Here is a 23,329-nt window from a genome sequence, read left to right on the forward strand (position 1 = left end):
CCAATGCTGATTCGTCCATCATTGCAAATTATTGTCCCATTTCTAACCTTTGTTTCTAATCTAAGTTGGCCGAGAGACTAGTTTTCCAGCAATTATCACAATATATAGATAAACTCAACATACTGCAGCCACATTCTCTCGCATCCATAGCACAGAGACCATTCTCAGAGAACTTCTAAATTACATTCATTCAGCCTTCGAAAATGGACAGATTATCTTAGTTGTCTAAGATTTATCGGCCACATTTGACCTGGTCGACCATGCTATGCTGTTGTCCAGGCTGTAATCTGTAGGCTTAGCAGGCACAGTTTTGCAGTACTTTACATCCTACATCCTTCCTTCAAATTAGAGTGTTTACTGTTTTCTGCGCTCCTTCTTCCTCAGCATGTCATCCTCTTTCCTGCGCTGTACCACAAGGCTCCGTGCTGGCACCCCTTCTTTTTAATAATTTTGTGAGCCCCTTTACCACATGCTGTGACTGCTTATTATTGCACAGATTATATTCTTCTTTTAGATTACATCAACCCATTACATGTTAATCTTGACAAGCTCTAACAGTGTTTGGATGTTGCACAATCCTGGTTAATTCTGATCCTGATCACCTAAGTCTGTAGCTATTTGCTTTGCCAATGGCCACTCAGTTCCTCTGATGCTAGTACAGTTGGCACCACTCCAATCTTCCTAGTCCCACAGTTAAAAAAAGTATCTAGGTATTATCTTCAATCAAATCTTATCCTTTGAACACCTTGGCGTAGCCAAGGGTGGGCCCAGGCCCACCCGCTTTGGGCTCAGGCCCATCCAGTAACAGCACACCTATGATATGGCAGGCAGTGATCCCCAAGCCCCAGCAGCTGAAAATTCCCATACCTTGTAAATAGCAGATCTTCGCCTGCAGTGAGCAGCAACTGATACATACTGCATGCACCAGCTCCACAGCTTTCCCTAAGATGTATTCCTGCCTATGCGGAAACAGGAAATAGTATCAGAGGAAAGGCTGTAGGGCCCACATGAGCAGTGTGTATTAGTTGCTGCTCACTGCCAGTGAAAATCTGCTATTTAAAAGGGGAGGGAGGGACGTTTGAGAGACCATATGGCATGCGGGCGAGAGAAGGAGAGACCAAATCACTTGTGGGACAAGGCGGAGTTCTTCTGCCCACTCATCTTGGGCCCAGGCCCACCCAAAATTGGGTGTTTGGCTACGTCCCTGCACCAAATGGCTGCCCTAGAAAGATGTTTTGGGGCCCTAGGACAGTTCTACTCCATTTGTCATTACCTTGATTCCCTTCCTCAGAAGACCCTTCTTTATACAATTTTTTACTTCCCAACTAAATTACAGTAATATTGCTTATGCTGGACTGTCCCTTTATCTTATCAAAAGATTGTAGACAAGATATAGTAATAAGAATCCTTTTCAATGCAACAAGGTACAACTCTGCAATCCTCATTCTCAAACAGCATCATTGGCTTCCGTTCATTTCTGTTTACAATTTAAGATTCTCATCTTAGCACATAATGCCTTATATACTGGTGAACCCACATACGTTGCATCCATTATAACATTGCATACATTATGTAGGATCCTTTGATTCCTGCATAATGGCCGATTGTACATACCTCTCTCACACCACACCCACCTAGAATTAATGTGCTATAGTGCATTTTTTCTGTACAGCCCCCTTACTCTGGAAGTCTCTACCTAGGAGCCTTTGAACTGAGCCATCATTAATTAATTAAATTTAGGTTGGCCTTGAGGACATTTTTGTTCTAGAAGGCCTATAGTAGTCTATAACGGTGGATATGGGTGGAGCCTGGAGCAGACTGGCATAGTCTATACCTATTTCTTTCTCTTTCTCTCTCCTGTCGTTGTAATAGGTTTCCTACTCCTACTTTTTTTTTCTTTGAGGATCTCTATTGTACACCGCTCTGTTACGTTCACATTAATAAACCATAAATAGATCTCTCAAAATATACTACGGGTTTATTCTATAAAACAAGCACTAATATTTACACACCAGTTGCATGTATGTATATGCTGGATATGTGTCTCAGCACTATTCTGGAAATATGCACATATCTGCAGACTCCTGGGTGGAGCATGGGCAGGGCTCACAGTTACATGCATAACTTACATGATACTGTAAATTACGGACTTATCACTAGAACTTAGGCCCATACACTTACATCAACTATATGGATGGTATAAGTGCTCATGCTAAAGCTCAGTAAGCACCAAATTCGTACCTACTTCCCTTTCTAGGATATGTGCCTATCAGTTGCTCTCTAGATACTTATAGATAGGCATACTGTTGTACAATTACCCCGTCCTTGCCTGATGCTAAACTAGAAGTGTTTGTCCAGTCTCTTCAGCCAAAAAGACTTTTACTAATGGAACATTAAGCAACATAGCATGTTTCCCTTTTTGATGACCCCACGTTGCTGTCTGTGCTGGCTAGAATATCACCAAAACAATAATACTTCACTATAAACACTGTGTCCAGTATTACATACTCCAAAACGTTAGATAGGTTTATATATGAAAAATAGGAAGAAGAAGCCTCAGACTTCTAACAGGTGACTTTGTACTGGTCTACCCATTCATGTATTCATCACAGGCATAAAAACCTTCCAACCTCCCTACTTTCACTCAAAATTTATTTTTAATTAACATGTTCCAAAAAACTTTAATTTAAATCACCGTTTCGCAGCTAACCAACTGCTGCATCAGGGGGTTAAGACCATTTCCAGATTCAAATTGCTGAAAAAAAACAAAACGTATTATTAAGAAAAACAGAGTAAAAACATCAAACTTCCACCAGTGTAGACACACGTACTGCTCTTGAGGTTCTTTTCTGCAAACTGAGCACTTTCAAAATGGTTACTCAGCGTACACGACAGGACAAGTGGAAAAGGCAACAATTCCTATGGTAGACCACTGCCTCTTACTCTAATCCTAAAACTTCCTAAATACCTCCTAGTCCTACAATATGCCCAATCACAAACCATTTGAATAGTTGCACATGAAAGACATACTTAGGAACAACATTCTTCATCCATAACATCTATGAGTAATGTATGTTTAACTTCAGTGGGAAACAACTGACCGTCATCATAGTAACATAGTAACATAGTAGATGACGGCAGAAAAAGACCTGCATGGTCCATCCAGTCTGCCCAACAAGATAAATTCATATGTGCTACTTTTTATTTGTACCTGTCCTCTTCAGGGCACAGACCGTATAAGTCTGCCCAGCACTATCTCCGCCTCCCAACCATCAAACATATAGCACTGAATCCCCAATTGGCTCAAAATCTTATATAAAGAATCGTATGCAGTATAGATGAAAAAGAAGGGGCAAGTCTTATTTCTGAAAGGGAAATATAAACTATGGAACAGGCTTGATCAAAACCAAAATTCTTATAGTTTGTTATGCAAAACTAGTCCTAGAATCTAATAAATGTACCCTCCCCCCATATATTGAGCTATATAAGACAAGTGGACACACACAGATCGAAAAAGGATATAAAAGGATACTGTTTTCTTTACAAAATCAAAAAAGGTTAAAAAAAAAGGGCTCTGATCTTATAAAAGTAAAATTTGTGAAAGAGGGGAAAAGTGGCATGTATTGTTTATAATGCTGTGATCTCAGAGTAGAAGTGTTGCCTCACACAGGATCATAGGTCAGTTTTTGTGTTTATAATGGACTAAATAGAAATCTGAAAGCATAACAGTGACTATGGTGTTTCTATTTTAAAATATGTTCCAGATTTTATTTTTTTTCATTCCAGATTTAAAAACCAAAAAAGCCCTGAAAATTGAATGTGTGTAAGCCTCATGGAATGTAGCATGTTGATAATAATCCAAGTCCAGCCTTTTCAAAGACCTAAAAAACAATATCTGGACTTTCTTTTTTTTTGGACATTTGTTTTGCAGCGCTGTACATCTTAAGGCAGAGACTAGCCGGCATAAGGTGCCTGCCCAAAGGTTAGCTGAACATTTTTCTTCAATTTACTTTGGCAGCATATGTCTTTCAAGACATGTCCTCAAAATTATGAATTTCTAGAGTTATTCATAACCCTTTACATGTTTCATTTTCTTTGAAAGTTTTTTAAAACTCTATCAATGCTCTATAAAAATCTATGAGCCTAATATCTGATAAATTCCCTTCCTTTATACTTTCATTTCTGGTATTTTCTCTCCCCCTTTCTCTGTCACATTAGTTCTATGTTTTGATATGTGTATGCTGTATTTAATTACTTACTTAATTGTTGTAATCAGGCATTTGTGGAAATGTTTTGACAGCATTTCTCCTAGCTTTGAATGTGAGGGGTGCTTGTCAACCGGCCAGTCTACAGCTGTCATCTGAGCATAATTACTGCTGATTACTACTATTATAATGTTTATCTAGAATGCAAACAGTAACATCGTAAAGGTATATGTGTTTGTGTACGTTTCTGAAAGATGCAGAAATAGCTTATTGCGACTGATTTCCTGTAGAGCAGTGGTTCCCAAACCTGTTCTGGGGGAACCCTCAGCCAGTCAGATTTTCAGGGTATCTACAATGAGTATTTATAAGAGACATATTTGCATACAGTGGAGGAGGTGCATGTAAATCTCTCTCTTGAATATTCATTGTGGATATTTTGAAAACCTGACTGGCTGGGGGTTCCCCCAGAACAAATTTGGGAAGCACTGCTGTAGTCTCCAAGCACCATAGGCCACATTTTGTCCCCTTTCAGGGTGGGACTGCACATTTCGAGTGTTATCCTTAGAACTTAAAGCAAAGTACTTCATTGGTACAGTTTGCTTTGTGCAGACCTCTTGACACCCAAACACCAGAATTAAGTTGTAGGGCAAGGGTGGGTAACCCTGGTCCTCAAGAGCCACAACCTAGTTGGGTTTTCAAGATTTGCACAATGAATATGCATGAGATTGATTTGCTTACAATGGAAGCAGAATATATAAATTAATCTCATGCATATTCATTGTGGAAATCTTGAAAATCTGACTGGGCTGTGACCCTTGAACCATGGTTGCCCACCCCACCCCTGTTTTGGGGGCACAGTTTCCATGGAGCCTCAGGGGAGGGTGTGTGTCATATTATTTTTTATGTAATTCAGTGGGTATGATGTGGACATTACAGAAGGACTTTAATAGGAGTGGAGGAGTGGCCTAGTGGTTAAGGTGGTGGACTTTGGTCCTGGGGAGCTGAGGAACTGAGTTCGATTCCCACTTCAGGCACAGGCAGCTCCTTGTGACTGGGTAAGTCACTTAACCCTCCATTGCCCCATGTAAGCCGCATTGAGTCTGCCATGAGTGGGAAAGCGCGGGGTACAAATGTAACAAAAAATTAAAAAAATAAAAAATCAAGCATATTACATGCCCGCCCCTTTGTTCAAAACTTCAAACGCAACAAGAAAAATGAAAGAAAGAAAACCTTTACTCCGATAATCTTCACCATCTGTAAGTATGTACTTTACATATAATGGGCAGGAAGATAATAGTCAAGAACCCAGTAGTTTGTTACCTGATTGTGTCCTTACTACTTGCGTTAGTTCATGGTGATGTATCGCTCCATGGTGCGACTGCACCTCAAATATTGTGTTCAATTCTGGTCACCGCATCTCAAAAAAGATATAGTGGAATTAGAAAAGCTGCAGAGAAGGGCGACAAAAATTATAAAGGGGATGGGACGACTTCCCTATAAGGAAAGGCTAAAGCGGCTAGGGCTCTTCAGCTTGGAGAAAAGGCGGCTGAGGGGAGATATGATAGAGGTCTATAAAATAATGAGTGGAGTTGAACGGGTAGATGTGAAGCATCTGTTTTACGCTTTCCAAAAATACTAGGACTAGGGGGCATGCGATGAAGCTACAATGTAGTAAATTTAAAATGAATCGGAGAAAACTTTCTTCACTCAACGTGTAATTAAACTCTGGAATTCGTTGCCAGAGAATGTGGTAAAGGTGGTTAGCTTAGCGGAGTTTAAAAAAGGTTTGGGCGGCTTCCTAAAGGAAAAGTCCATAGACCGTTATTAAATGGACTTGGGGAAAATCCATTATTTCTGGGATAAGCAGTATAAAATGTTTTGTACATTTTTGGGATCTTGCCGGGTATTTGTGACCTGGATTGGCCACTGTTGGAAACAGGATGCTGGGCTCGATGGACCTTTGGTCTTTCCCAGTATGGCAATACTTATGTACTTACATACTTATGAACACATGATCCCTGTTCTCATTAAGTCAAGACTTAGTTTAAACCACAATGCCTCTAGTGTAGGAAGGCATCTCAAAGATTTGAGCAATCCATTCTGAAAAATGACTATCCCGACGGTCCGGAATGCCCAAGATACAGGAAGAGATAACACTCAGACCAAAAAGATTGCATGACAACTGCTTAAAATTACTCATTTAATCACACATGAAGACAGCTACCTACCAATTCCTGTTGGTTACACTAATGCCAGCTCAGTGACCAACAAAATAGATATTTTGTAAGACTGGTTGGAGGAGGACAAACTAGGCCTATTATTCATAACTGGAACGTGGCTCCAGTCTAAACAAGATCCATTTATAAATGAGCTGTGTCCACCAGGATATAAAATCATTCACTGGCCCAGGGAAAGAAAAGTATGGGACGAGACCCTGCAGGGTCAACTATATTGCATTCTATTCTACAGACCACCTGGGATATGAAAGGAAGCACAGATAGAATTAATGGATTTCATCTCAAATATTGGTGTCAGCTGTACCGCTGTGCTGTTAATAAAGGATATCAGTCTCCACCTAGACGATCCAGCCAGTGATAACACCAAAGATTGCAAGGAATTCCTAAAATGGTGGCACTTCTACAGCCCTAAACACCACACATACAAAGGGGAATGTCCTAGATCTGTTAACACACAGTTTTCCATAAGACCATAATTTTAAAATAGAGGACTGCTCCTGGGAAATAACCCCTTGGTCTGACCACCCTAAATTGAAATCAGTCCAGATATCATACAAGTCATGCTGTAAGATAGATGTACTAAAGTTCTCGGACAGAATGTGTGATCACCTATGATCTCCCTCAACTAACTCCGTAGAGTTCCTTCATGAATGGGAGAAAAGAAGTAGATAGCCCCACTGAAAGTTAAAAAATATAAATAAAAAGGAAGCAGACAGAAGGTCACCCCCTGGTACACTAACGAACTGAGTGAATTGGAAAAAGCTTTGCAGAAGAAAAGAAAGGCAGTGGTCTAAAGACATTCCTATTTCTTTTATTACTCTGATAATACTCAACTTATTTCTCTCCACCAATACTTTGTAATCTCAATTACTATGTAAGCCGCATTGAACCTGCTTTGAGTGGGAAAGCGCGGGGTACAAATGTAATAAATAAATAAAACGACAGAGAACACAGAGGCTTGGAAGAAGGCAACAAAATACTAGAAAACCAAATTAAGACAAGCGAAGGTGAATTATTATAAAGAACAAGTTGGGCCCGACTATCAAAACATGAAAAAACTATATGGGGTAGTAAACTCCATGCTATCCACCCAAACACTCACAACATTGACCAAAAATACCCCATCAGTTGAGATCTTAGCCAAATACTTCCATATACTTTGAAAACAAAATAATCGACTTAAGAAAGGGAATCCTGAATGGAGACTGTAACCTGGAAACCTTTGTTGATGAACTGGAAAGCTCACACAATATTATAATTGCGGATAGAACTTGGACATCTTTTAACACGCCAACTACTGAAATAGTAAAGCAGTTAGGGCTTCTTTTACTAAGCGGCGGAAAACCCAAAATGGGCTTACCGCTCACTATACAGGAAGTACCACCAGGCTACCATAGCAGCCCAGCGGTACTTCCCACCCCTAGCATGCTGTCATTTCCGGCGCTACAAAAATTATTTTTGTAGTGCTGGAGTGTACCCGGCGGTAATCACTGCCCGGTTACTTCCGGGCTAACGCAGGAGCCCTTACCACCACCTCAATGAGTGGCGGTAAGGGCGCCCCACCAATGGCCTTGTGGCAAGTGCTTTACTTGCCGCACAGCCATTTCCTTTAGGAAAGAGAGACTTCTCTTTTACCAGCTGTGGCAAAAGGGGGTCTAGTGCGTGTGAAAAACACATGCCAATGCCAGCACAGGCCCCCTTTTCCTCAACTTGGTAAAAAGTGCCCTTAGTGCAGAAATTTTCCAAAGCATCCTGCCTGTTAGACAGCTGCCCTAGCTATCTAATTTAATCAGCCCTGACAGCTCAGATCTTATCTGTCATTTATGCTGTCTAAAGGCTTATTCCCAACAGACAAGGAAACATTATACTAACAACTATACTAAAGAATGAGTAAAAAGGTAGAAATGAAATCACAAATTGCAGACCAGTTGCCTCCATACCACTCATGACTAAGCTTATGGCAGGACTAGGTGTCGGAATACTCAATTTTACCATACTGCATGAATCCCAATCAGGTTTTCGTCCTTATTTCAGCACAGAAACAGTGCTAATCACCCTTCTAGCAAATCTTAGGAACGAGATCAGAAAAGGCATGAAAATTATTCTTTTACAGTTCAACATCTCAAGCATTTTTGATATGGTCGACCATTCAGTTCTTGTAAGGCTGCTGGATAAAATCAGAATTGGCAGAGAAGTACTCAGGTGGTTTGATGGCTTTTTGACAGACATCCAGAGCCTACCAAGTGAAGATGGGTACAACAGTATTGCCCTTCTGCTTTCCATAATGTGGAGTGCCACAAGTTCACCCATTTCTCCTACCCTTTTTCAACATTATGATGTTACCATTAGCATGAACCTTAATAAAAAATGGTTTAAATCTTTTTCTATATGCAGATGATGTGTCAATATACATGCCATTTGATGACAAACTAGAGACCATCACGGACAGAATTAAAACTGGTTTAGACATTCTGGAATCATGGGCCACTACATTCAAACTTAAACTCAAAGAAAAAACACAATTTCTGGTTTTAACATCTTCCCACTGTAATGATACCTTTTCAAGCACTAACATAGATGGAGTTATTCACCCAATAGCCCAAAATCTGAAAATCCTGGGAGTCACTCTGGATCGTAAATTATCGTTTGAACAACAGATCTCAAACACTGCATCAAAATGTTTCAAGCAATGTGGGAGCTTAGGAGAATAAGAGATTACTTTCCAAGAAAGATCTTCCACATGTTAGTCCAAATGATGGTCTTAACACATGTCGACTACTGCAATGGAGTGTCTGCTGGTTGCAAGGAGCAAATTCTGAATAGAATGCAAACAGCCCAAAACATAGCCACAAGGCTGACCTACAGGAAGTCATGATATGAAAGCACCAGCCCACTACTACAAAAACTTCACTGGCTCCCAATCAGAGCCAGAATCCTCTTTAAGATATGTCCTCGGGTCCATAGGATCATTTTCGGTCTTGCCCCTGAATATATGACCAACTTAATTGATCTACCACTTCATAATGCTGTCATAAGAGCAAAAAATTATTTTGTCCTTCACTACCCTAACTACCTAAGCTTAATATATAAATCAGTGTACTTGTCCAGTTAAGTACAAAAAATTGGAACTCTTTACCAAAAGAATTAAGATCCATGAGTGATTATATTAAATTCCACAAATACCTGAAAGCAGTCTATTTCAGGAAATCCTTTCAAGTTGATAGTTAATAATACCTATCATCACTCATCGTATTTGGATTGAGCTAGTGTTAAACACTATCAGGCTCATTTTCGAAAGAGATGGACGTCCATCTTTCAACATAAATTGGAACATGGACGTCCATCTCTCAGGGATGTCCAAATTGGTATAATCGAAACCCGATTTTGGACGTCTCCAACTGAAGTCCGTCGCAAGGACGTCCAAATTTCAAGGGGGCGTGTCAGAGACGTGGTGAAGGCGGGACTTGGGCGTGCCTAACTGTCATACTCAGGTCCATGACAGCGCATGCAGGTCCCTGGAGCAGTTTTAGTGGGCACTGCAGTGCACTTCAGACAGGTGGACCCAGGCCCATACCCCCACACCTGTTACATTTGTGGAGGAAAGAGCAGCCCTCCAAAACCCACCACAAACCCATTGTACCCACATATACGTGGCCCCCTTCACCCGTAAGGGCTATGGTAGTGGTGTACAGTTGTGGGTAAGTGGGTTTTGGGGGGAGGGTTGGGGAGCTCAGCACACAAGGTAAGGGAGCTATGTACCTGGGAGCATTTTATGGAGTCCACTCAGTGCCCCCTATGGTGCTTGGTTGGTGTCCTGGCATGTCAGGGGGACCAGTGCACTAGAAATGCTGGCTCCTCCCACATCCAAATGGCTTGCATTTGGCTGTTTTTGACATGGACGTCTTTGGTTTTGAAAATCACCGAAAGTCAAAGACGTCCATGTCTAGGGACGTCCAAATCTAAGGACGTTCATGGTATTTTCGAAACAAAAGATGGACTTCCAAACCATATTTGGGAAAATGTGGGATATAAATGTCACAATAAATAAAAATAAGTAAATAAATGTCCCGAAGCTCTAGCTACTTTGCCCCCCTTCTGCAACCTGACAACTTGAAATGGACTGCTCTTTTGGGATGGGCTAATAATTTGGCTTGGAAATCAAGTTATATCAAATGTACTGACCTTCATATAACTCAGTGGCTCTCAAACCCAGTCCTTGGGACACACTCAGCCAGTCAGGTTTTCAAGAGATCCACAATGAATATGCATGAGACAGATTTACATGCACTACCTCCATTGTATGCAAATCTGTTTCATGCATATTCATTGTGCGAAAAACACTAACGCATCTCTAGCACAGCTTAGTAAACAGGGCCCTAGACAAAATGACAGTTGGCAGCCTGCAAACGCCCAGTGATAAATGTATTCTGAAGGTATGTGTCTGTATGAATTAGGTGCTTGCTGCGGGGGACAGCAGTCCAGATATAAGAACATATGAGAGAGCAGATATTTTTTTTGTTCCTTGCCTCAAGATCTGAAAATACCTAAGCGGTGATATAACTGCATCTGTAGCATAAATACGTGCAGTGGGTAACTGTTACTGCCCAGGCATTATACATTATTATGTGATATTCTCTCGGAATGTGCTGTATGTATCTGGTGTGAATTGATGCAGTTTCATAAGGGGTCTTGTATATTGCCTTGAGCTTAGCTTGGTTAGGCAAGTCATATCTATAAATAAAGGTGCAAGCTAATGTGTGAGTGGGTTAGTCCTATGCTACCAATCAGAAGATCAGTGTTTGTTTCTGGAATGAGTATTGTTCTGAGGGAGGCTCGGATCATACTCCTTGGAGAATTCTACACAAAAATTTTGTAAATTTCTGTGCAAAAATTTTGAAAATTCTGAATACAATATTTTAAAATTCTCAAGATTCTGCATACTTTTTTGTAATTGTTTCTGTTCAGTTCACCTATCATAAAGCCTGACTACCTCCCCCAGGCCTGAAACTACCAAGCTTTTTTCTTTCCTCAGGCTCAGCCCTCCCCAGCAATATCATTGTTCAGGTTCCACCCTCCCCAACTATCTACACTTCAATTAAACTTGAATCCCTTCCCTTTTTTTTTTGTGAGGTGCAACCCCAAGCTTTCTCTGCCCCTTCTCCAGCCTGTGCACCTCCAAGCTTTGTCCCTCTGCCCTCTAGTTCTTTCTTCCCCTTCCTCTATCTCTCTCTCTGATCCTCTGTTCTCTCCCTTCCTACCCTCTAGCATGTTGTTGTCTGCCCTGTTCAGCCCTCTTCCCACCCCCTCAGCCTTCTCTGTCCCATGTTCTCTCTCCCTAGCTCTAAGCAAAAACTCTGTCCTCAAGATTTCCCCATTATAAATACATCCACCTTTCCTTATTTTTCACCAGCACACACTCCCACTTCTCCTTTCTTCCCTGCCCAGCACACTCTCCTTTTCTCTCCCCCCTCCACCTCATCAGAATTCACCCAAGACATACTCACTTACTTCTCCTTCTATACCCCCATCTTTACTTCTCCCCCCCCCCCCCCCCCACACACCCATGGCAAACCTCTAGCTTGTTCTGCACCGACTCCCTGGCACACTATCTCACTTTGCTATAGCCTTCTCCTCTCCCTATCTTTCTCAAGTACCCCACCGTGGCACACCTCCTTCCAGCTTCTTGTTCCAGCTTTCTCCAGCCTCCTCAGATCAGGCAGGTGGAGATGGAGGGGAATGGCTGCCCGTTGAGCCGCATCTTCCTCCTCTGTTATCTTGAGCCTGACTGCTCATTTGAACCACGTGGAACTTCATACAGCCATGCAGTTCAACCAACTTTTTATGGCTCTTTACAATTGACCCTCATCATTTTCCTGCATGCTGGGAACAGTTGTCCTTTTAACTCCTGACCACTCCTCACACACCCCCCCCCCCCTCCATCCTTGTTTTCTTCCTACTCATCATTGGTATCATCTCTTAATTTCTCCCTCCTTTTTCCTTTCCTTTAATAAGATTGTGTTTTTCTTTTCCTACGTTTTAATTTTATATTTATAAACCGCATAGGAGAGTCTTTGCTACAATGTGTGGTATTTTAAGTACTATAAATAAATAAACTGAGCAGTCATGCCCAGAATGACATAGGAGAACGTGGCCTGTTCGCTAGCCATGTGCCTCCTCCTCTTGTAATTGCTACAGAGAGGGAGGGAGAGCCACTGAGCTACAACCGCTTCTACCTCCTGCTTCTTCTGCCTGTGCAGACTTGGGTGTAGCAAGAGCAGAATCATACACTGTGTATTTCTTGTGGTAATAGAATATACTACTACTACTACTTATCATTTCTAAAGCGCTACTAGACGTATGCAACGCTGTACACTTGAAAATGAAGAGACCGTCCCTGCTCGACAGAGCTTATAATCTAATTAGGACAGACAAACAAGAGATAAGGGAATATTAAAGTGAGGATGATAAAATAAGGGTTCTGAACAAGTGAATAAGGGTTAGGAGTTAAAAAGCAGCTTTTAGCTTAGATTTGAAGACGGCCAGAGATGGAGCTTGACATACTGGCTCAGGAAGCCTATCCCAGGCATATGGTGCAGCAAGATAAAAGGAATGGAGTCTGGAGTTAGCAGTGGAGGAGAAGGGTGCAGATAAGAGAGATTTTCCCAGTGAACGGAGTTGCCGAGGGGGGGGGAGGAGTGTAGGGAGAGATGAGAGTGGAGAGGTACTGAGGAGCTGCAGAGTGAATGCACTTATAGGTCAATAAGAGGAGTTTGAACTGTATGTGGCAACGGATAGGAAGCCAGTGAAGTGACTTGAGGAGAGGACTAATATGAGCATAACGAATATGGAATATGCCTTTCAAAGGACAGTGTGTGAGACAGTGATAGCCTCCCATGTTAACTGTGCAAAGTACATTCATAAGTAAGAAAAAATATTGATTAGCAATTCCATGTTGACAGGTGGAAGGGACGGATTAAGGGTAGACGCCTTGTAGAAGAAGGGGAACAAAATCAAACCAAAAAAATTCATTGTCACAAAATAATCACATTTTTGCAAATCAAACAAAATTAGCAAATCTTTTCAGGTGCATAAATGTAGACGATTAGTAGAGAAAGCACAAGGGGGTCAGTTCTATAAATTAGGTGCTGACATTTATGCATGCTTTATTCTAGAATATATGCTTGTATGTATGCATGTACTCTCTTAAAATTGCACCTGTTCTGCAGACACATTCCTATCTTGCATATCGTATTCTTGCAAGGGAGGTTTACACATGGACGGAGCATGGGCAAGACGTACACTTACACTGAGCATTTAGATACCTCTGTGGCTGCTTTATAGAGTAAACTCCTGCCAGGTCCCAGTTATAGGATTGCCCTTAAGTTGGGCAGCAGTTATTCTTCATCACTGTGGCTCTGTCCTGACTCCCAACTTGTGAGTTAGTATGTTCTGGGACCTCTTGTGATTAGAAGTGGCCGTGTAAGATCACTTTCATGAAATAGTGTGTTTGTTTCCTAAAAAGCTTACTTCACACTGAGGAATTTGGCATTTGTACAGGCACTGATTTGTTTTCTTGCTCCTTCTACAGTCAAAATATACTGTGTTGCTTGCTTCTATGACTAAGGGGGTTGCTTACTAAAGCTCCAAGTTATCTGCAGCAGCACCCATAGGAATAAAATGGGCCCTGCTGCAGATAACTCAAGCTAAGCTTTAGTAAACAACCCCCCTAAGTTTGAACTGGCTTCTGGAAGCATAGGAAATGTTTATACATAGTCATATCATAGCTATGAGGTAATAAAGTCCCTTAACTTTCTGTTGGTGAACAGTGAGTGTCCATGTTCCAAATATTTAGAAAAAGGGCAATTCATTTTCTGGTATTGTAAACCTCCCCCTTTTCTCTCATGGTGGGGTATTCCCGAAATAGAGGTTAAGGAACGGAGCTTCACTTTCAGAGGCTGCAGCGATTATACGCTTCAGCTGCATCCGTAATGAGTTCTTTTGTGACCGAGAACAAAATTTGCTGCGAGGTGTTTTGGCACAGGGATCATTCATTCCATTCTCCAGTCCAACAAAACATGTAGTCCAGTTAGATGGTTTTCCTGAACATTTAAGAATTTACTGAAAGTTTTTAAAATTCATAAAAGATACATAGCTTAAGAGATTAGAAGACACAATTTGCACGGTCCTTTTGCCGTTGAGGTAGACGGTCATTAACTCCAACCTTCAACTGCACACTTAACTCCAAAGATACTATCAGTGGAGACTTCAGGCTTCCTAAGGCTTATTTATCCCTTTCCTTCTTTCAAAGAGAAATTCTCAATTACCTGGAAGTGAAATAAATCTCAAGGTCAGACTGATGTCCCTTGGACTTTGGGCTCAGCTCTTAGGAGCTGCTTCTGTCTCCTCACACTCATTAGTGAATCAGAAAAGATGGCAGCGATATGTGATCATAGTTTCTCACTGAGAGGCCAAGTTATGAAAATGTTTGCAAACACAATAATGTATACTAAATTGGCAAATAACACATGCTATCCCTTTTGCAAAACTTTATCTGTATTATTTGCCATTTTATCATACATTATTTAGCTATTGTGAACATTACTAATCAATCTATATAAAAATAGTTAATGAGCTGCATAATTATGCAAATAAGCTAATTACCTGTGTTTACACAACTAAAACACATGAATGCCAATGCGTAGCCTTTATTGCAAGAGATTTAGTTACACCTCAGGGAGGCACAGTGAATTATTTTCTGGGATAATGGCCATTTTATTGCATGAAACTTAATGTGTGCTATTGATCTTCAAACTTGTTTGCACATGGTGAATACAGGACATTATTGCTTATGAATTAATACATGATAATGGCTCATTGTATCACACTTTACTGTACTGGCCTCTGAATAAGGGCACTTTTTTCTGACTTCTGAATGACCGTTAGAAGCTGACAACTCATCTGTCTGGTGGTTTTGAATGGAAATGTGTGTGGGTTACAGTAATTGGGATCCTGAAAGTTGAATGTTATGGTTGTTCAATACAGTTGAACAGTCACCTTCAACACAGCCTTAGAACAGTGAAATCAGTTTTATTTATGTACTAGTAAAAAAGGCCCGTTTCTGACACAAATGAAACGGGCGCTAGCAAGGTTTTCCTCGGAGTGTGTATGTTTGGGAGAGTGTATGTGAGAGTGGCTGTTTGAGAGTCAGAGTGAAAGTGTGAGTGTGTGTGTGTGAGAGAGAGAGTGTGTCTGGGTGTGAGTGTGTTTGTGAGAGAGTGTGTGTGTGAGAATGAGAGTGTGTGCAAGTGTGTATGTGAGACACAGTGTGAGAGAGAGTGTGTGTGTGTGTGGGCGAGAGAGAGAGTGTGTGTGAGACACAGATTATCTGTGAGAGTGAGTGTATGAGACCAAGCGAGTGTGTGAGTGACTGTGTGGCACATAGAGAGTGAATGTGATTCAGTGTGAGACAGAGTGTGTGAGAGTGAGAGTCAGAAAGACATTGTATATGAGAGAGAGAGTGTGAGCCCTGCCCTCCCAATCCATGCCCATCTGTCCCCTGCCCCCTCCATTCATCCTTTTCCAGCAATTCCCCTCTCTCCCTGAGCCCTGCCCTCCCAATCCATGCCCATCCATGCTCCTCTGTCACCTGTCCCCTCCATTCATCCCTATCCAGCAATTCCCCTCTCTCCCTGAGCCCTGCCCTTTAATCCATATCCATCCATGCCCATCTGTCCCCTCCATTCATCCCTATCCAGCAATTCCCCTCTCTCCCTGAGCCCTGCCCTCCCAATCCATGCCCATCCATGCTCCTCTGTCCCCTGCCCCCTCCATTCATCCCTTTCCAGCAATTCCCCTCTCTCCCTGAGCCCTGCCCTCCCAATCCATGCCCATCCATGCTCCTCTGTCACCTGCCCCCTCCATTCATCCCTATCCAGCAATTCCCCTCTCTCCCTGAGCCCTGCCCTGTAATCCATATCCATCCATGCCCATCTGTCCCCTCCATTCATCCCTATCCAGCAATTCCCCTCTCCCTGAGCCCTGCCCTCCCAATCCATGCCCATCCATGCTCCTCTGTCACCTGCCCCCTCCATTCATTCCTATCCAGCAATTCCCCTCTCTCCCTGAGCCCTGCCCTGCAATCCATATCCATCCATGCCCATCTGTCCCCTCCATTCATCCCTATCCAGCAATTCCCCTCTCTCCCTGAGCCCTGCCCTCCCAATCCATGCTCTTCTGTCCCCTGCCCCCTCCATTCATCTCTTTCCAGCAATTCCCCTCTCTCCCTGAGCCCTGCCCTCCCAATCCATGCCCATCCATGCTCCTCTGTCCCCTGCCGCCTCCATTCAACCTTTTCCAGCAAGTCCCCTCTCTCCCTTCCATGACCCCCCTCGCATCCATGCTCCTCTCTCTCCCATGTCCCAGCCTGGCCCGGCCTCTTCTCCTCCCCCCTTCGCATCCATGCCCCCCCCTTCGCATCCATGCTGTCGTTTCTCCCCTGCCCTCCCGCTCCCATTGTTCAACTTTACTGGCCACCCTCTTCTCTCCCCCCAACTTCTTTTTTTTTTTTTTCTTCTTTTTAAATTTACCTCCGTGGCGGTTCCGGCAGCGAAGCGTCAGGGAAGGAGGCGGCGCTCCCGACGTCTCTAGCCTTCCCTTCGCTGTGTTCCGCCTTCTTCTGACGTCATCCTTGACGTCAGAAGAAGGCGGAACACAGCGAAGGGAAGGCTAGAGACGTCGGGAGCGCCGCCTCCTTCCCTGACGCTGCGCTGCCGGAATTGTTTGGTTTTTTTTCCGCCCTCGACGTCATGACGTTTGACGCGAGGGCGAGGCAGAGACGGCTGGCTGGTTTGAAGGCTTCACACCACGAATCCACGAACCCTTCAGCCTGGGAGTGACGTCAGATGGCTTCAGAACGTTGTCCTCAGAACGTTGAGGGTGCGTTTTATTATATTAGATATACTTATTTTTTCATAGTAACATAGTAACATAGTAGATGACGGCAGAAAAAGACCTGCATGGTCCATCCAGTCTGACCAACAAGATAAACTCATATGTGTATACCTTACCTTGATTTGTTCCTGCCTTTTTCAGGGCACAGACCGTACAAGTCTGCCCAGCAGTATTTCCCGCCTCCCAACCACCAGTCCCGCCTCCCATCACCGGCTCTGGCACGGACCGTATAAGTCTGCCCTCCACTATCCTCGCCTCCCAACCACCAACCTCTCTTCCCCCACCTGCTCCGCCACCCAATTTCGGCTAAGAACCTTCGCTTCAGCATAGCTATTTTGCGGCTTCCCATAAACAGCTACAGTCACCCTACTCCGGTCAGAATCCTGTTATACGTTAGATACAGCACACACAGTGGCAGAGGTTAGCAGTTTCAAGCTGCATAGGCTTTTTTATTACCACAATGAATGAACAGCATGGTGCCCAATAACTTTTACATGCCAGCTAGCAGAAACAATAGGTTCTTTGTATTTCACTTCCCTTTCCCCTCACTGTTCTCCTTTTCTCTCTTTTGGTTGTCATTTGTTTACAGATTAATCGAGTATTAAGCTATGAATGCTAGATGGAAGGGTCTGATGATGAACCTCCCATATTTGGAGGAACTTACGCGAGTCATGTCAAAGACACTACAGATATGAACCCTGAGCATGTCCTCCTTTGACATTTTGGTTTCACCTGTGGCTAATAGGGCATTAGGGCATATGCTCAATTTCAGTGGTCTCAAAGAATCAGGAATTCTGAAAGCAGGTTATAATTTGTGATTAAGAGATGTGGACAAGAGGTCCTGCCCTTCACTCATATTCTGTTGAGTTTCCCTTAGTCCTTCTTACTCCTTTTGTCTCGTTTTTTACAGCAGGCTCTTTCTTACTACATGTGCCTTCCTGAGATCTATTTGCTCCATATTTCTTTGCAATTGTGTATCACTAGGATGGATCTGCTAGTGAAGTGGAAACCTGTACAGGGTCTAGGTTTGAACTATGTTTTGCAATCTATCTGTCTATGTAGGTTCTATGTTATGTGGAAAACCTCCATGTATCTTGTCTGCATAGTCCTAAATAAAATGTCTTGTCTTGAGAACCTTCATCCCTTGGTCGACACGGACTGTATCTGCTATGTATCTGTAAAGCAATGAGTATACTTTGTACTGCCATAGACATGTTTAATAGTCATGGCACAGAATCTGGTGGCATGATTTTCATGAATGAAAGGCAGTGTACCAAAGGATGTCTGCACTTTCCCTTTCACTGAACTGTTAGATGACAATAGGGACCTTTTTGACTCCATACCTTCTGTTGATGCTGTCACAGACCATCCTTAAACTCTGACCTGCCACAGGATCACGATGGCTCTGAAGGGACAACCCAAAAGGGGCCATCCCTTTATGGACTGTGCTTGGGTCTGTACTAGGATATGGTTTTCAATGGTAGAGGAAAGGGTCTAAATAAGCTGAGTGGGTAGGCAGTAAATACTGGCCACATTAACTGTTTTCATTTATGATACCTTGTCGGTCAGCCAGTGTGTTCTGTTTCAGATTTCTCGATCCAGCATGTCTCCTATTTTGAATGTCAGCAGGTTCCCATGGTGGTGCAGTAATGCACCTCCCGAAAGGTGAATTCTAGTGACTGTTCCAGTGTATATCAGTTGTTCTCTCACTTGCACAGGATTAGCTTATTTAAAGCCTGCATGGTGGATGGCTGTGGTGAAATGGATGAGTGGCCCAAATGCTCTTTATTCCATCAGTCACCGTGTGATATTCTAGACAGTCTCTCTGCATTCCTCGTCATCTGCAGCTGCCAAATTGCTCAATAATCAGAGATTAGGGGAAGGAAGAAAACCCAGAGTGCAGTCAAACAAAAAAAAAAAAGCTGTGCTCTTTCTTTCATCTTTTCTTTTCATGGGTGTTAACAAAGATGAAACTAAAAAGCAGCTGTTGCATTAAATTTTTTATTCAGATGAATAAAAAGAAAGAATCTGTATGATCAAGTATTACACTTCAACACTAGTGACTTCTGGATCATTACTAGTCCTTTCAAAGGTCCAATTTTAATCAAGACCAATACAACTATTAGAAGTGCATTTATGAATAACTTGAAAGCAGCGAGACCACTTAAACAGAATGTACATGTGTCTTGAAAGGTATTATTTTACACAGACTGTTAAATGTGCTGAGCAGGCTATTGAGGTTGGATTCTGTCCTCTCCTACCTGCTATGCCTCTCGAATATCATACAACCAACCCAAGAATAGGATACAAAGTAGCTTTTTCATTAAAATTACACAAAACATAGGGATGTTTCCAAGAGGATTTAATTGTCTGTAATCTGCATTAGGTATATTTTATCTAATAAAATTCTGAAAGATTCTGTGAGCATGACCACAGTAACACAACCATATGGTGACATCAATCCATTGCTCTTGAGCAACCCTATCAGAAGATGAAACACCACTAAACTCCCTATAATTATAATATTCCTCCTCTGCGTTCTCCCACAATATTGCCTACATTCACCAGAAAAGCAAGTTCTTTGAAGATTCGAACTACTGAGCTTCAACAACCTCATACCCCTTATCAAACAGCACCATGTGTGGACTCACTGTTGCTCAGAACAGCACTTGATAGGGCTTTTTAAAGAACAGCATAAGTGGTGGTAATCTAAAGTACTCACTTAGCCACAATGGCAAGCAGAAATGAACTCCTCGGTGGAACGAGAGAACAGGATGGCAAGAAGGAAGATTCTCAAATGAAAGTATTGCATGACAGGTTCCCAGCTATGCACTATTGCAGTGGTTCCCAAACCTGATCTTGGAGGCACCTCCACTGCATGCAGATCCATCTCATGAATATTCATTGTGGATATGCTGAAAAACTGACTGGTTGGGGTGCCACCAGAACCAGGTTTGAGAACCACTGCGCTATTGTAAATACGTGTATATCTTGCATAGTGTATATTTGACAGGTGGGCAGTCAGGTGGGCAGAGTCTGGACAGGACATTCACTTCATGTGTGCATATCTGAGAAATTTAGGCACCCACATTTCTACCAGCTCTATGGTTGGTATAACTGGTCATGTTTCTTTTTAAAATAGGTTCCTAGCATGTACCCTCCAAGTGCCAACTTATAGATGCCCTGCTACAGAATTGCTCTTAAAAATCAATCATGATGATATTTTAACTGGTCTCACACTCCTGTGGAGCAGAGTCATCTGAGTCAATGACTTGGACATATGAGCTAAGAAGTAATGATAAAAGACATTCAGCTTCCCCTGTATCATCTATAATATATCACTTCCTACATTTACCCCTTATTCTGTTGTTTCCTGGATAGGGAAAACAGGAATGCTGGTTTGGGTCCTGTGATTCCTACAGGAAATGTTGGGACCAACAGAGAAAGGCAGAGAACACTATAATGATTAGTTTTCATTATGACAAATTTGAATGTATACTGAGGCCAACAGTCAAACAGTTTAGACTCCTGATTTGGAGAGTTATTCTCCTCTTTGATAATTGACTAGAGCTGAGCGCGTACAGTTATGGTTCCAGTTTTACTAGGACCCTAAATTTAGGAGCCTAACAAGTGAGAAGCAACACTATAGATTTAAGATAGGGAAAAAATTAGGAGAGATGTTGTGAGAGAACTTCCAGAGAGGGAGAAAGCTTCACAGGTAAGAATTTGCTGGGAAATTGTTTTTAAACTTGAGGAAAGGTAGACTTAAAATTTAAATAGGTAACCTCAGGGACTTTATTTTAAGTTAGTCTGCTCACTTAGCAACGGAGACTAAGGAATAGTTTTTCTCAGCATATAAAGTCCGTTACTGTTCCATAGGCCAGCATTTAAGGGGGGCTATGTTACAGTTACTATAGTATCAGTATAAAGCACAGCTAATAGGTACAGGGAGCCTCAGTTTAGACTTTGCAAGAGGACCTTACGAGACTGGGAGACTGGGGCATCCGAATGGAAGATGATAGTATAATATCTACCCAGTTTCCTTGTTGTGCCTTTCGGTATACAGGCCTGCTGACACCAGCATGTCAGACAGCAATGATTCTTATAGATTATATTGAGGTCTTATTCATACATCCAGTTTTTCAAGATAAGAGCATAAGAATAAAAGCAACCGTTGTGTGCTAGTTGGTTATCATTTGTCAATCTGAGCACAAAATAATTATTTTTGATACATTTGAAAAAAAAAATATTTTTTAATAATGATTAATGTTTCTTAGTATTGTTAAATTTAGGACTGCCGTTTTCAAATTGCCTAAATTTAGGATCTAATTTAGATGCCTAGAAATCAGTGCTAATCTCATAAGAACATAAGTGTTGTCATACTGGGACAGACTGAAGGTCCATCAAGTTCAGTATCCTGTTTCCAACAGTGGCCAATCCAGATGCCAAAACTGCAACAGATTTTATGCTGCTTATCCTAGAAATAGGTAGTAGATTTTCCCAAATTCATCTTAATAATGGCTTATGGACTTTTCTTTTAGGAAATTAGCCAAACTTTTTTAAACCCCGCTAAACTAACTGCTCTTACCACATTCTCTGGCAACAAATTCCAGAGTTTAATTACATGCTGAGTGAAGAAATATTTTCTCTGGTTTGTTTTAAATTTATTACTTAGTAGTTTTATTGCTTGCCCTGTAGTCTTAGTATTTCTGGAAAGAGTAAACAAACGATTCACATCTACCCATTCCACTCCACTCAGTATTTTATAGACCTATATTATATCTCCCCTCAGCCATCTGTTCCCCAAGCTGAAGAGCCCTATCCGTTTTAACCTTTCCTCATAGGGAAGTCATCCCATCCTCTTTATCACTTTTGTTGCCCTTCTCTGTTCCTTTTCTAATTCTGCTATATCTTTTCTGAGATGTGGTGACCAGAATTGCACACAGTATTCGATGTGTGATCACACCAAGGAGCAATACAAAGGCATTATTTTTTAGTCTCTGTGTGTTTATTGAATTTTAAAGTATGGAAAATATTATGGTGTATAATACCTTATATAGAAAGTAACACTGAACATTAATAGACCTCAACACATGAGAAAATGCCATCATATACAACACATAGGAAGAATACTGAGTGATAGTAATAAAGCAGAATGATTATCAATTTTTAAATACTGAGCAGATGCCGCTGTGCCTCCTGACACGTCACCCCCTCCCGAAGTGCATCATCCCTACCACCCTTCCTCCTAGCAAGGGGATGCACGGGCTGTCGGCTCTGTCAGTCCCCTGCCCTGGAGCAGGAAGTACCGTCAGAGGGGGCAGGGTACCGATGAAACTGACAGCTGTGCGACTGCTCCTTGAACCCCCTTGCTGCCTGCACCCAGGGTGGACAACCCCCACTGCCCTACCCTTGGTACGCTACTGGTATTGAGTTAAAGCAGACCATTTTTTACTGAAATTCATATGAACTTTAGGTTTTTTGGCAATATACGTTTCATATTTGTAAGTAGTTGCAAATTAAATTCCACTATTGGTTATATTGAACATGATCTAGATTCCTCCAAGTGGTTAGGACAGTCTTTAATGCAAGAAAACAATTAGGGTGTTGATCAGTAAACCTTCTTGATGCTCCAGAATATCTTGAAGAAAATATATGCCTTTTAGAATTATAAACTTGTAACAAATAGGCTCTGAGAAAGATATCGCATATAGTAGTCCATACTTGCAGCCAGTATTTGTGTCCATACGGGCAATCGAAGAGCATATGTTTAAGTGAACCAAAAGCCTATTTGCATGACCAACAATTTTTAGAAGAGGAGGCATCAATGTAGTTAGATTTCAATGGTGTCCCAAAAGGATCTATGAGCAAAGAGATACATGGATTGCACTATAGAAGAGGATCTAGATGCCTTAAATTACGAGAACCTAATCATCT

General features: G+C 42.0%; 1 protein-coding gene across 6 annotated transcripts in view; it reads left to right on the top strand.

Annotated features, from left to right (window-relative positions):
* The window catches only part of NPNT (nephronectin), a 183,247-nt gene that overhangs the window by 32,736 nt on the left and 127,182 nt on the right, over positions 1-23,329 (top strand). For 4 of the 6 annotated variants that reach the window (XM_030190766.1, XM_030190770.1, XM_030190769.1 and 1 more), the window contains exon 3: positions 3,932-3,982. The exons of the other annotated variants lie outside the window; for them this stretch is intronic. In XM_030190766.1, the coding sequence (XP_030046626.1) occupies positions 3,932-3,982 (51 nt within the window). The remainder of the gene's footprint in view (positions 1-3,931; positions 3,983-23,329) is intronic. 6 annotated transcript variants of the gene reach the window in all.

This window comes from Microcaecilia unicolor, chromosome 2 (genome assembly GCF_901765095.1).
Source record: "Microcaecilia unicolor chromosome 2, aMicUni1.1, whole genome shotgun sequence".
Taxonomy (NCBI): Eukaryota; Metazoa; Chordata; class Amphibia; order Gymnophiona; family Siphonopidae; genus Microcaecilia; species Microcaecilia unicolor.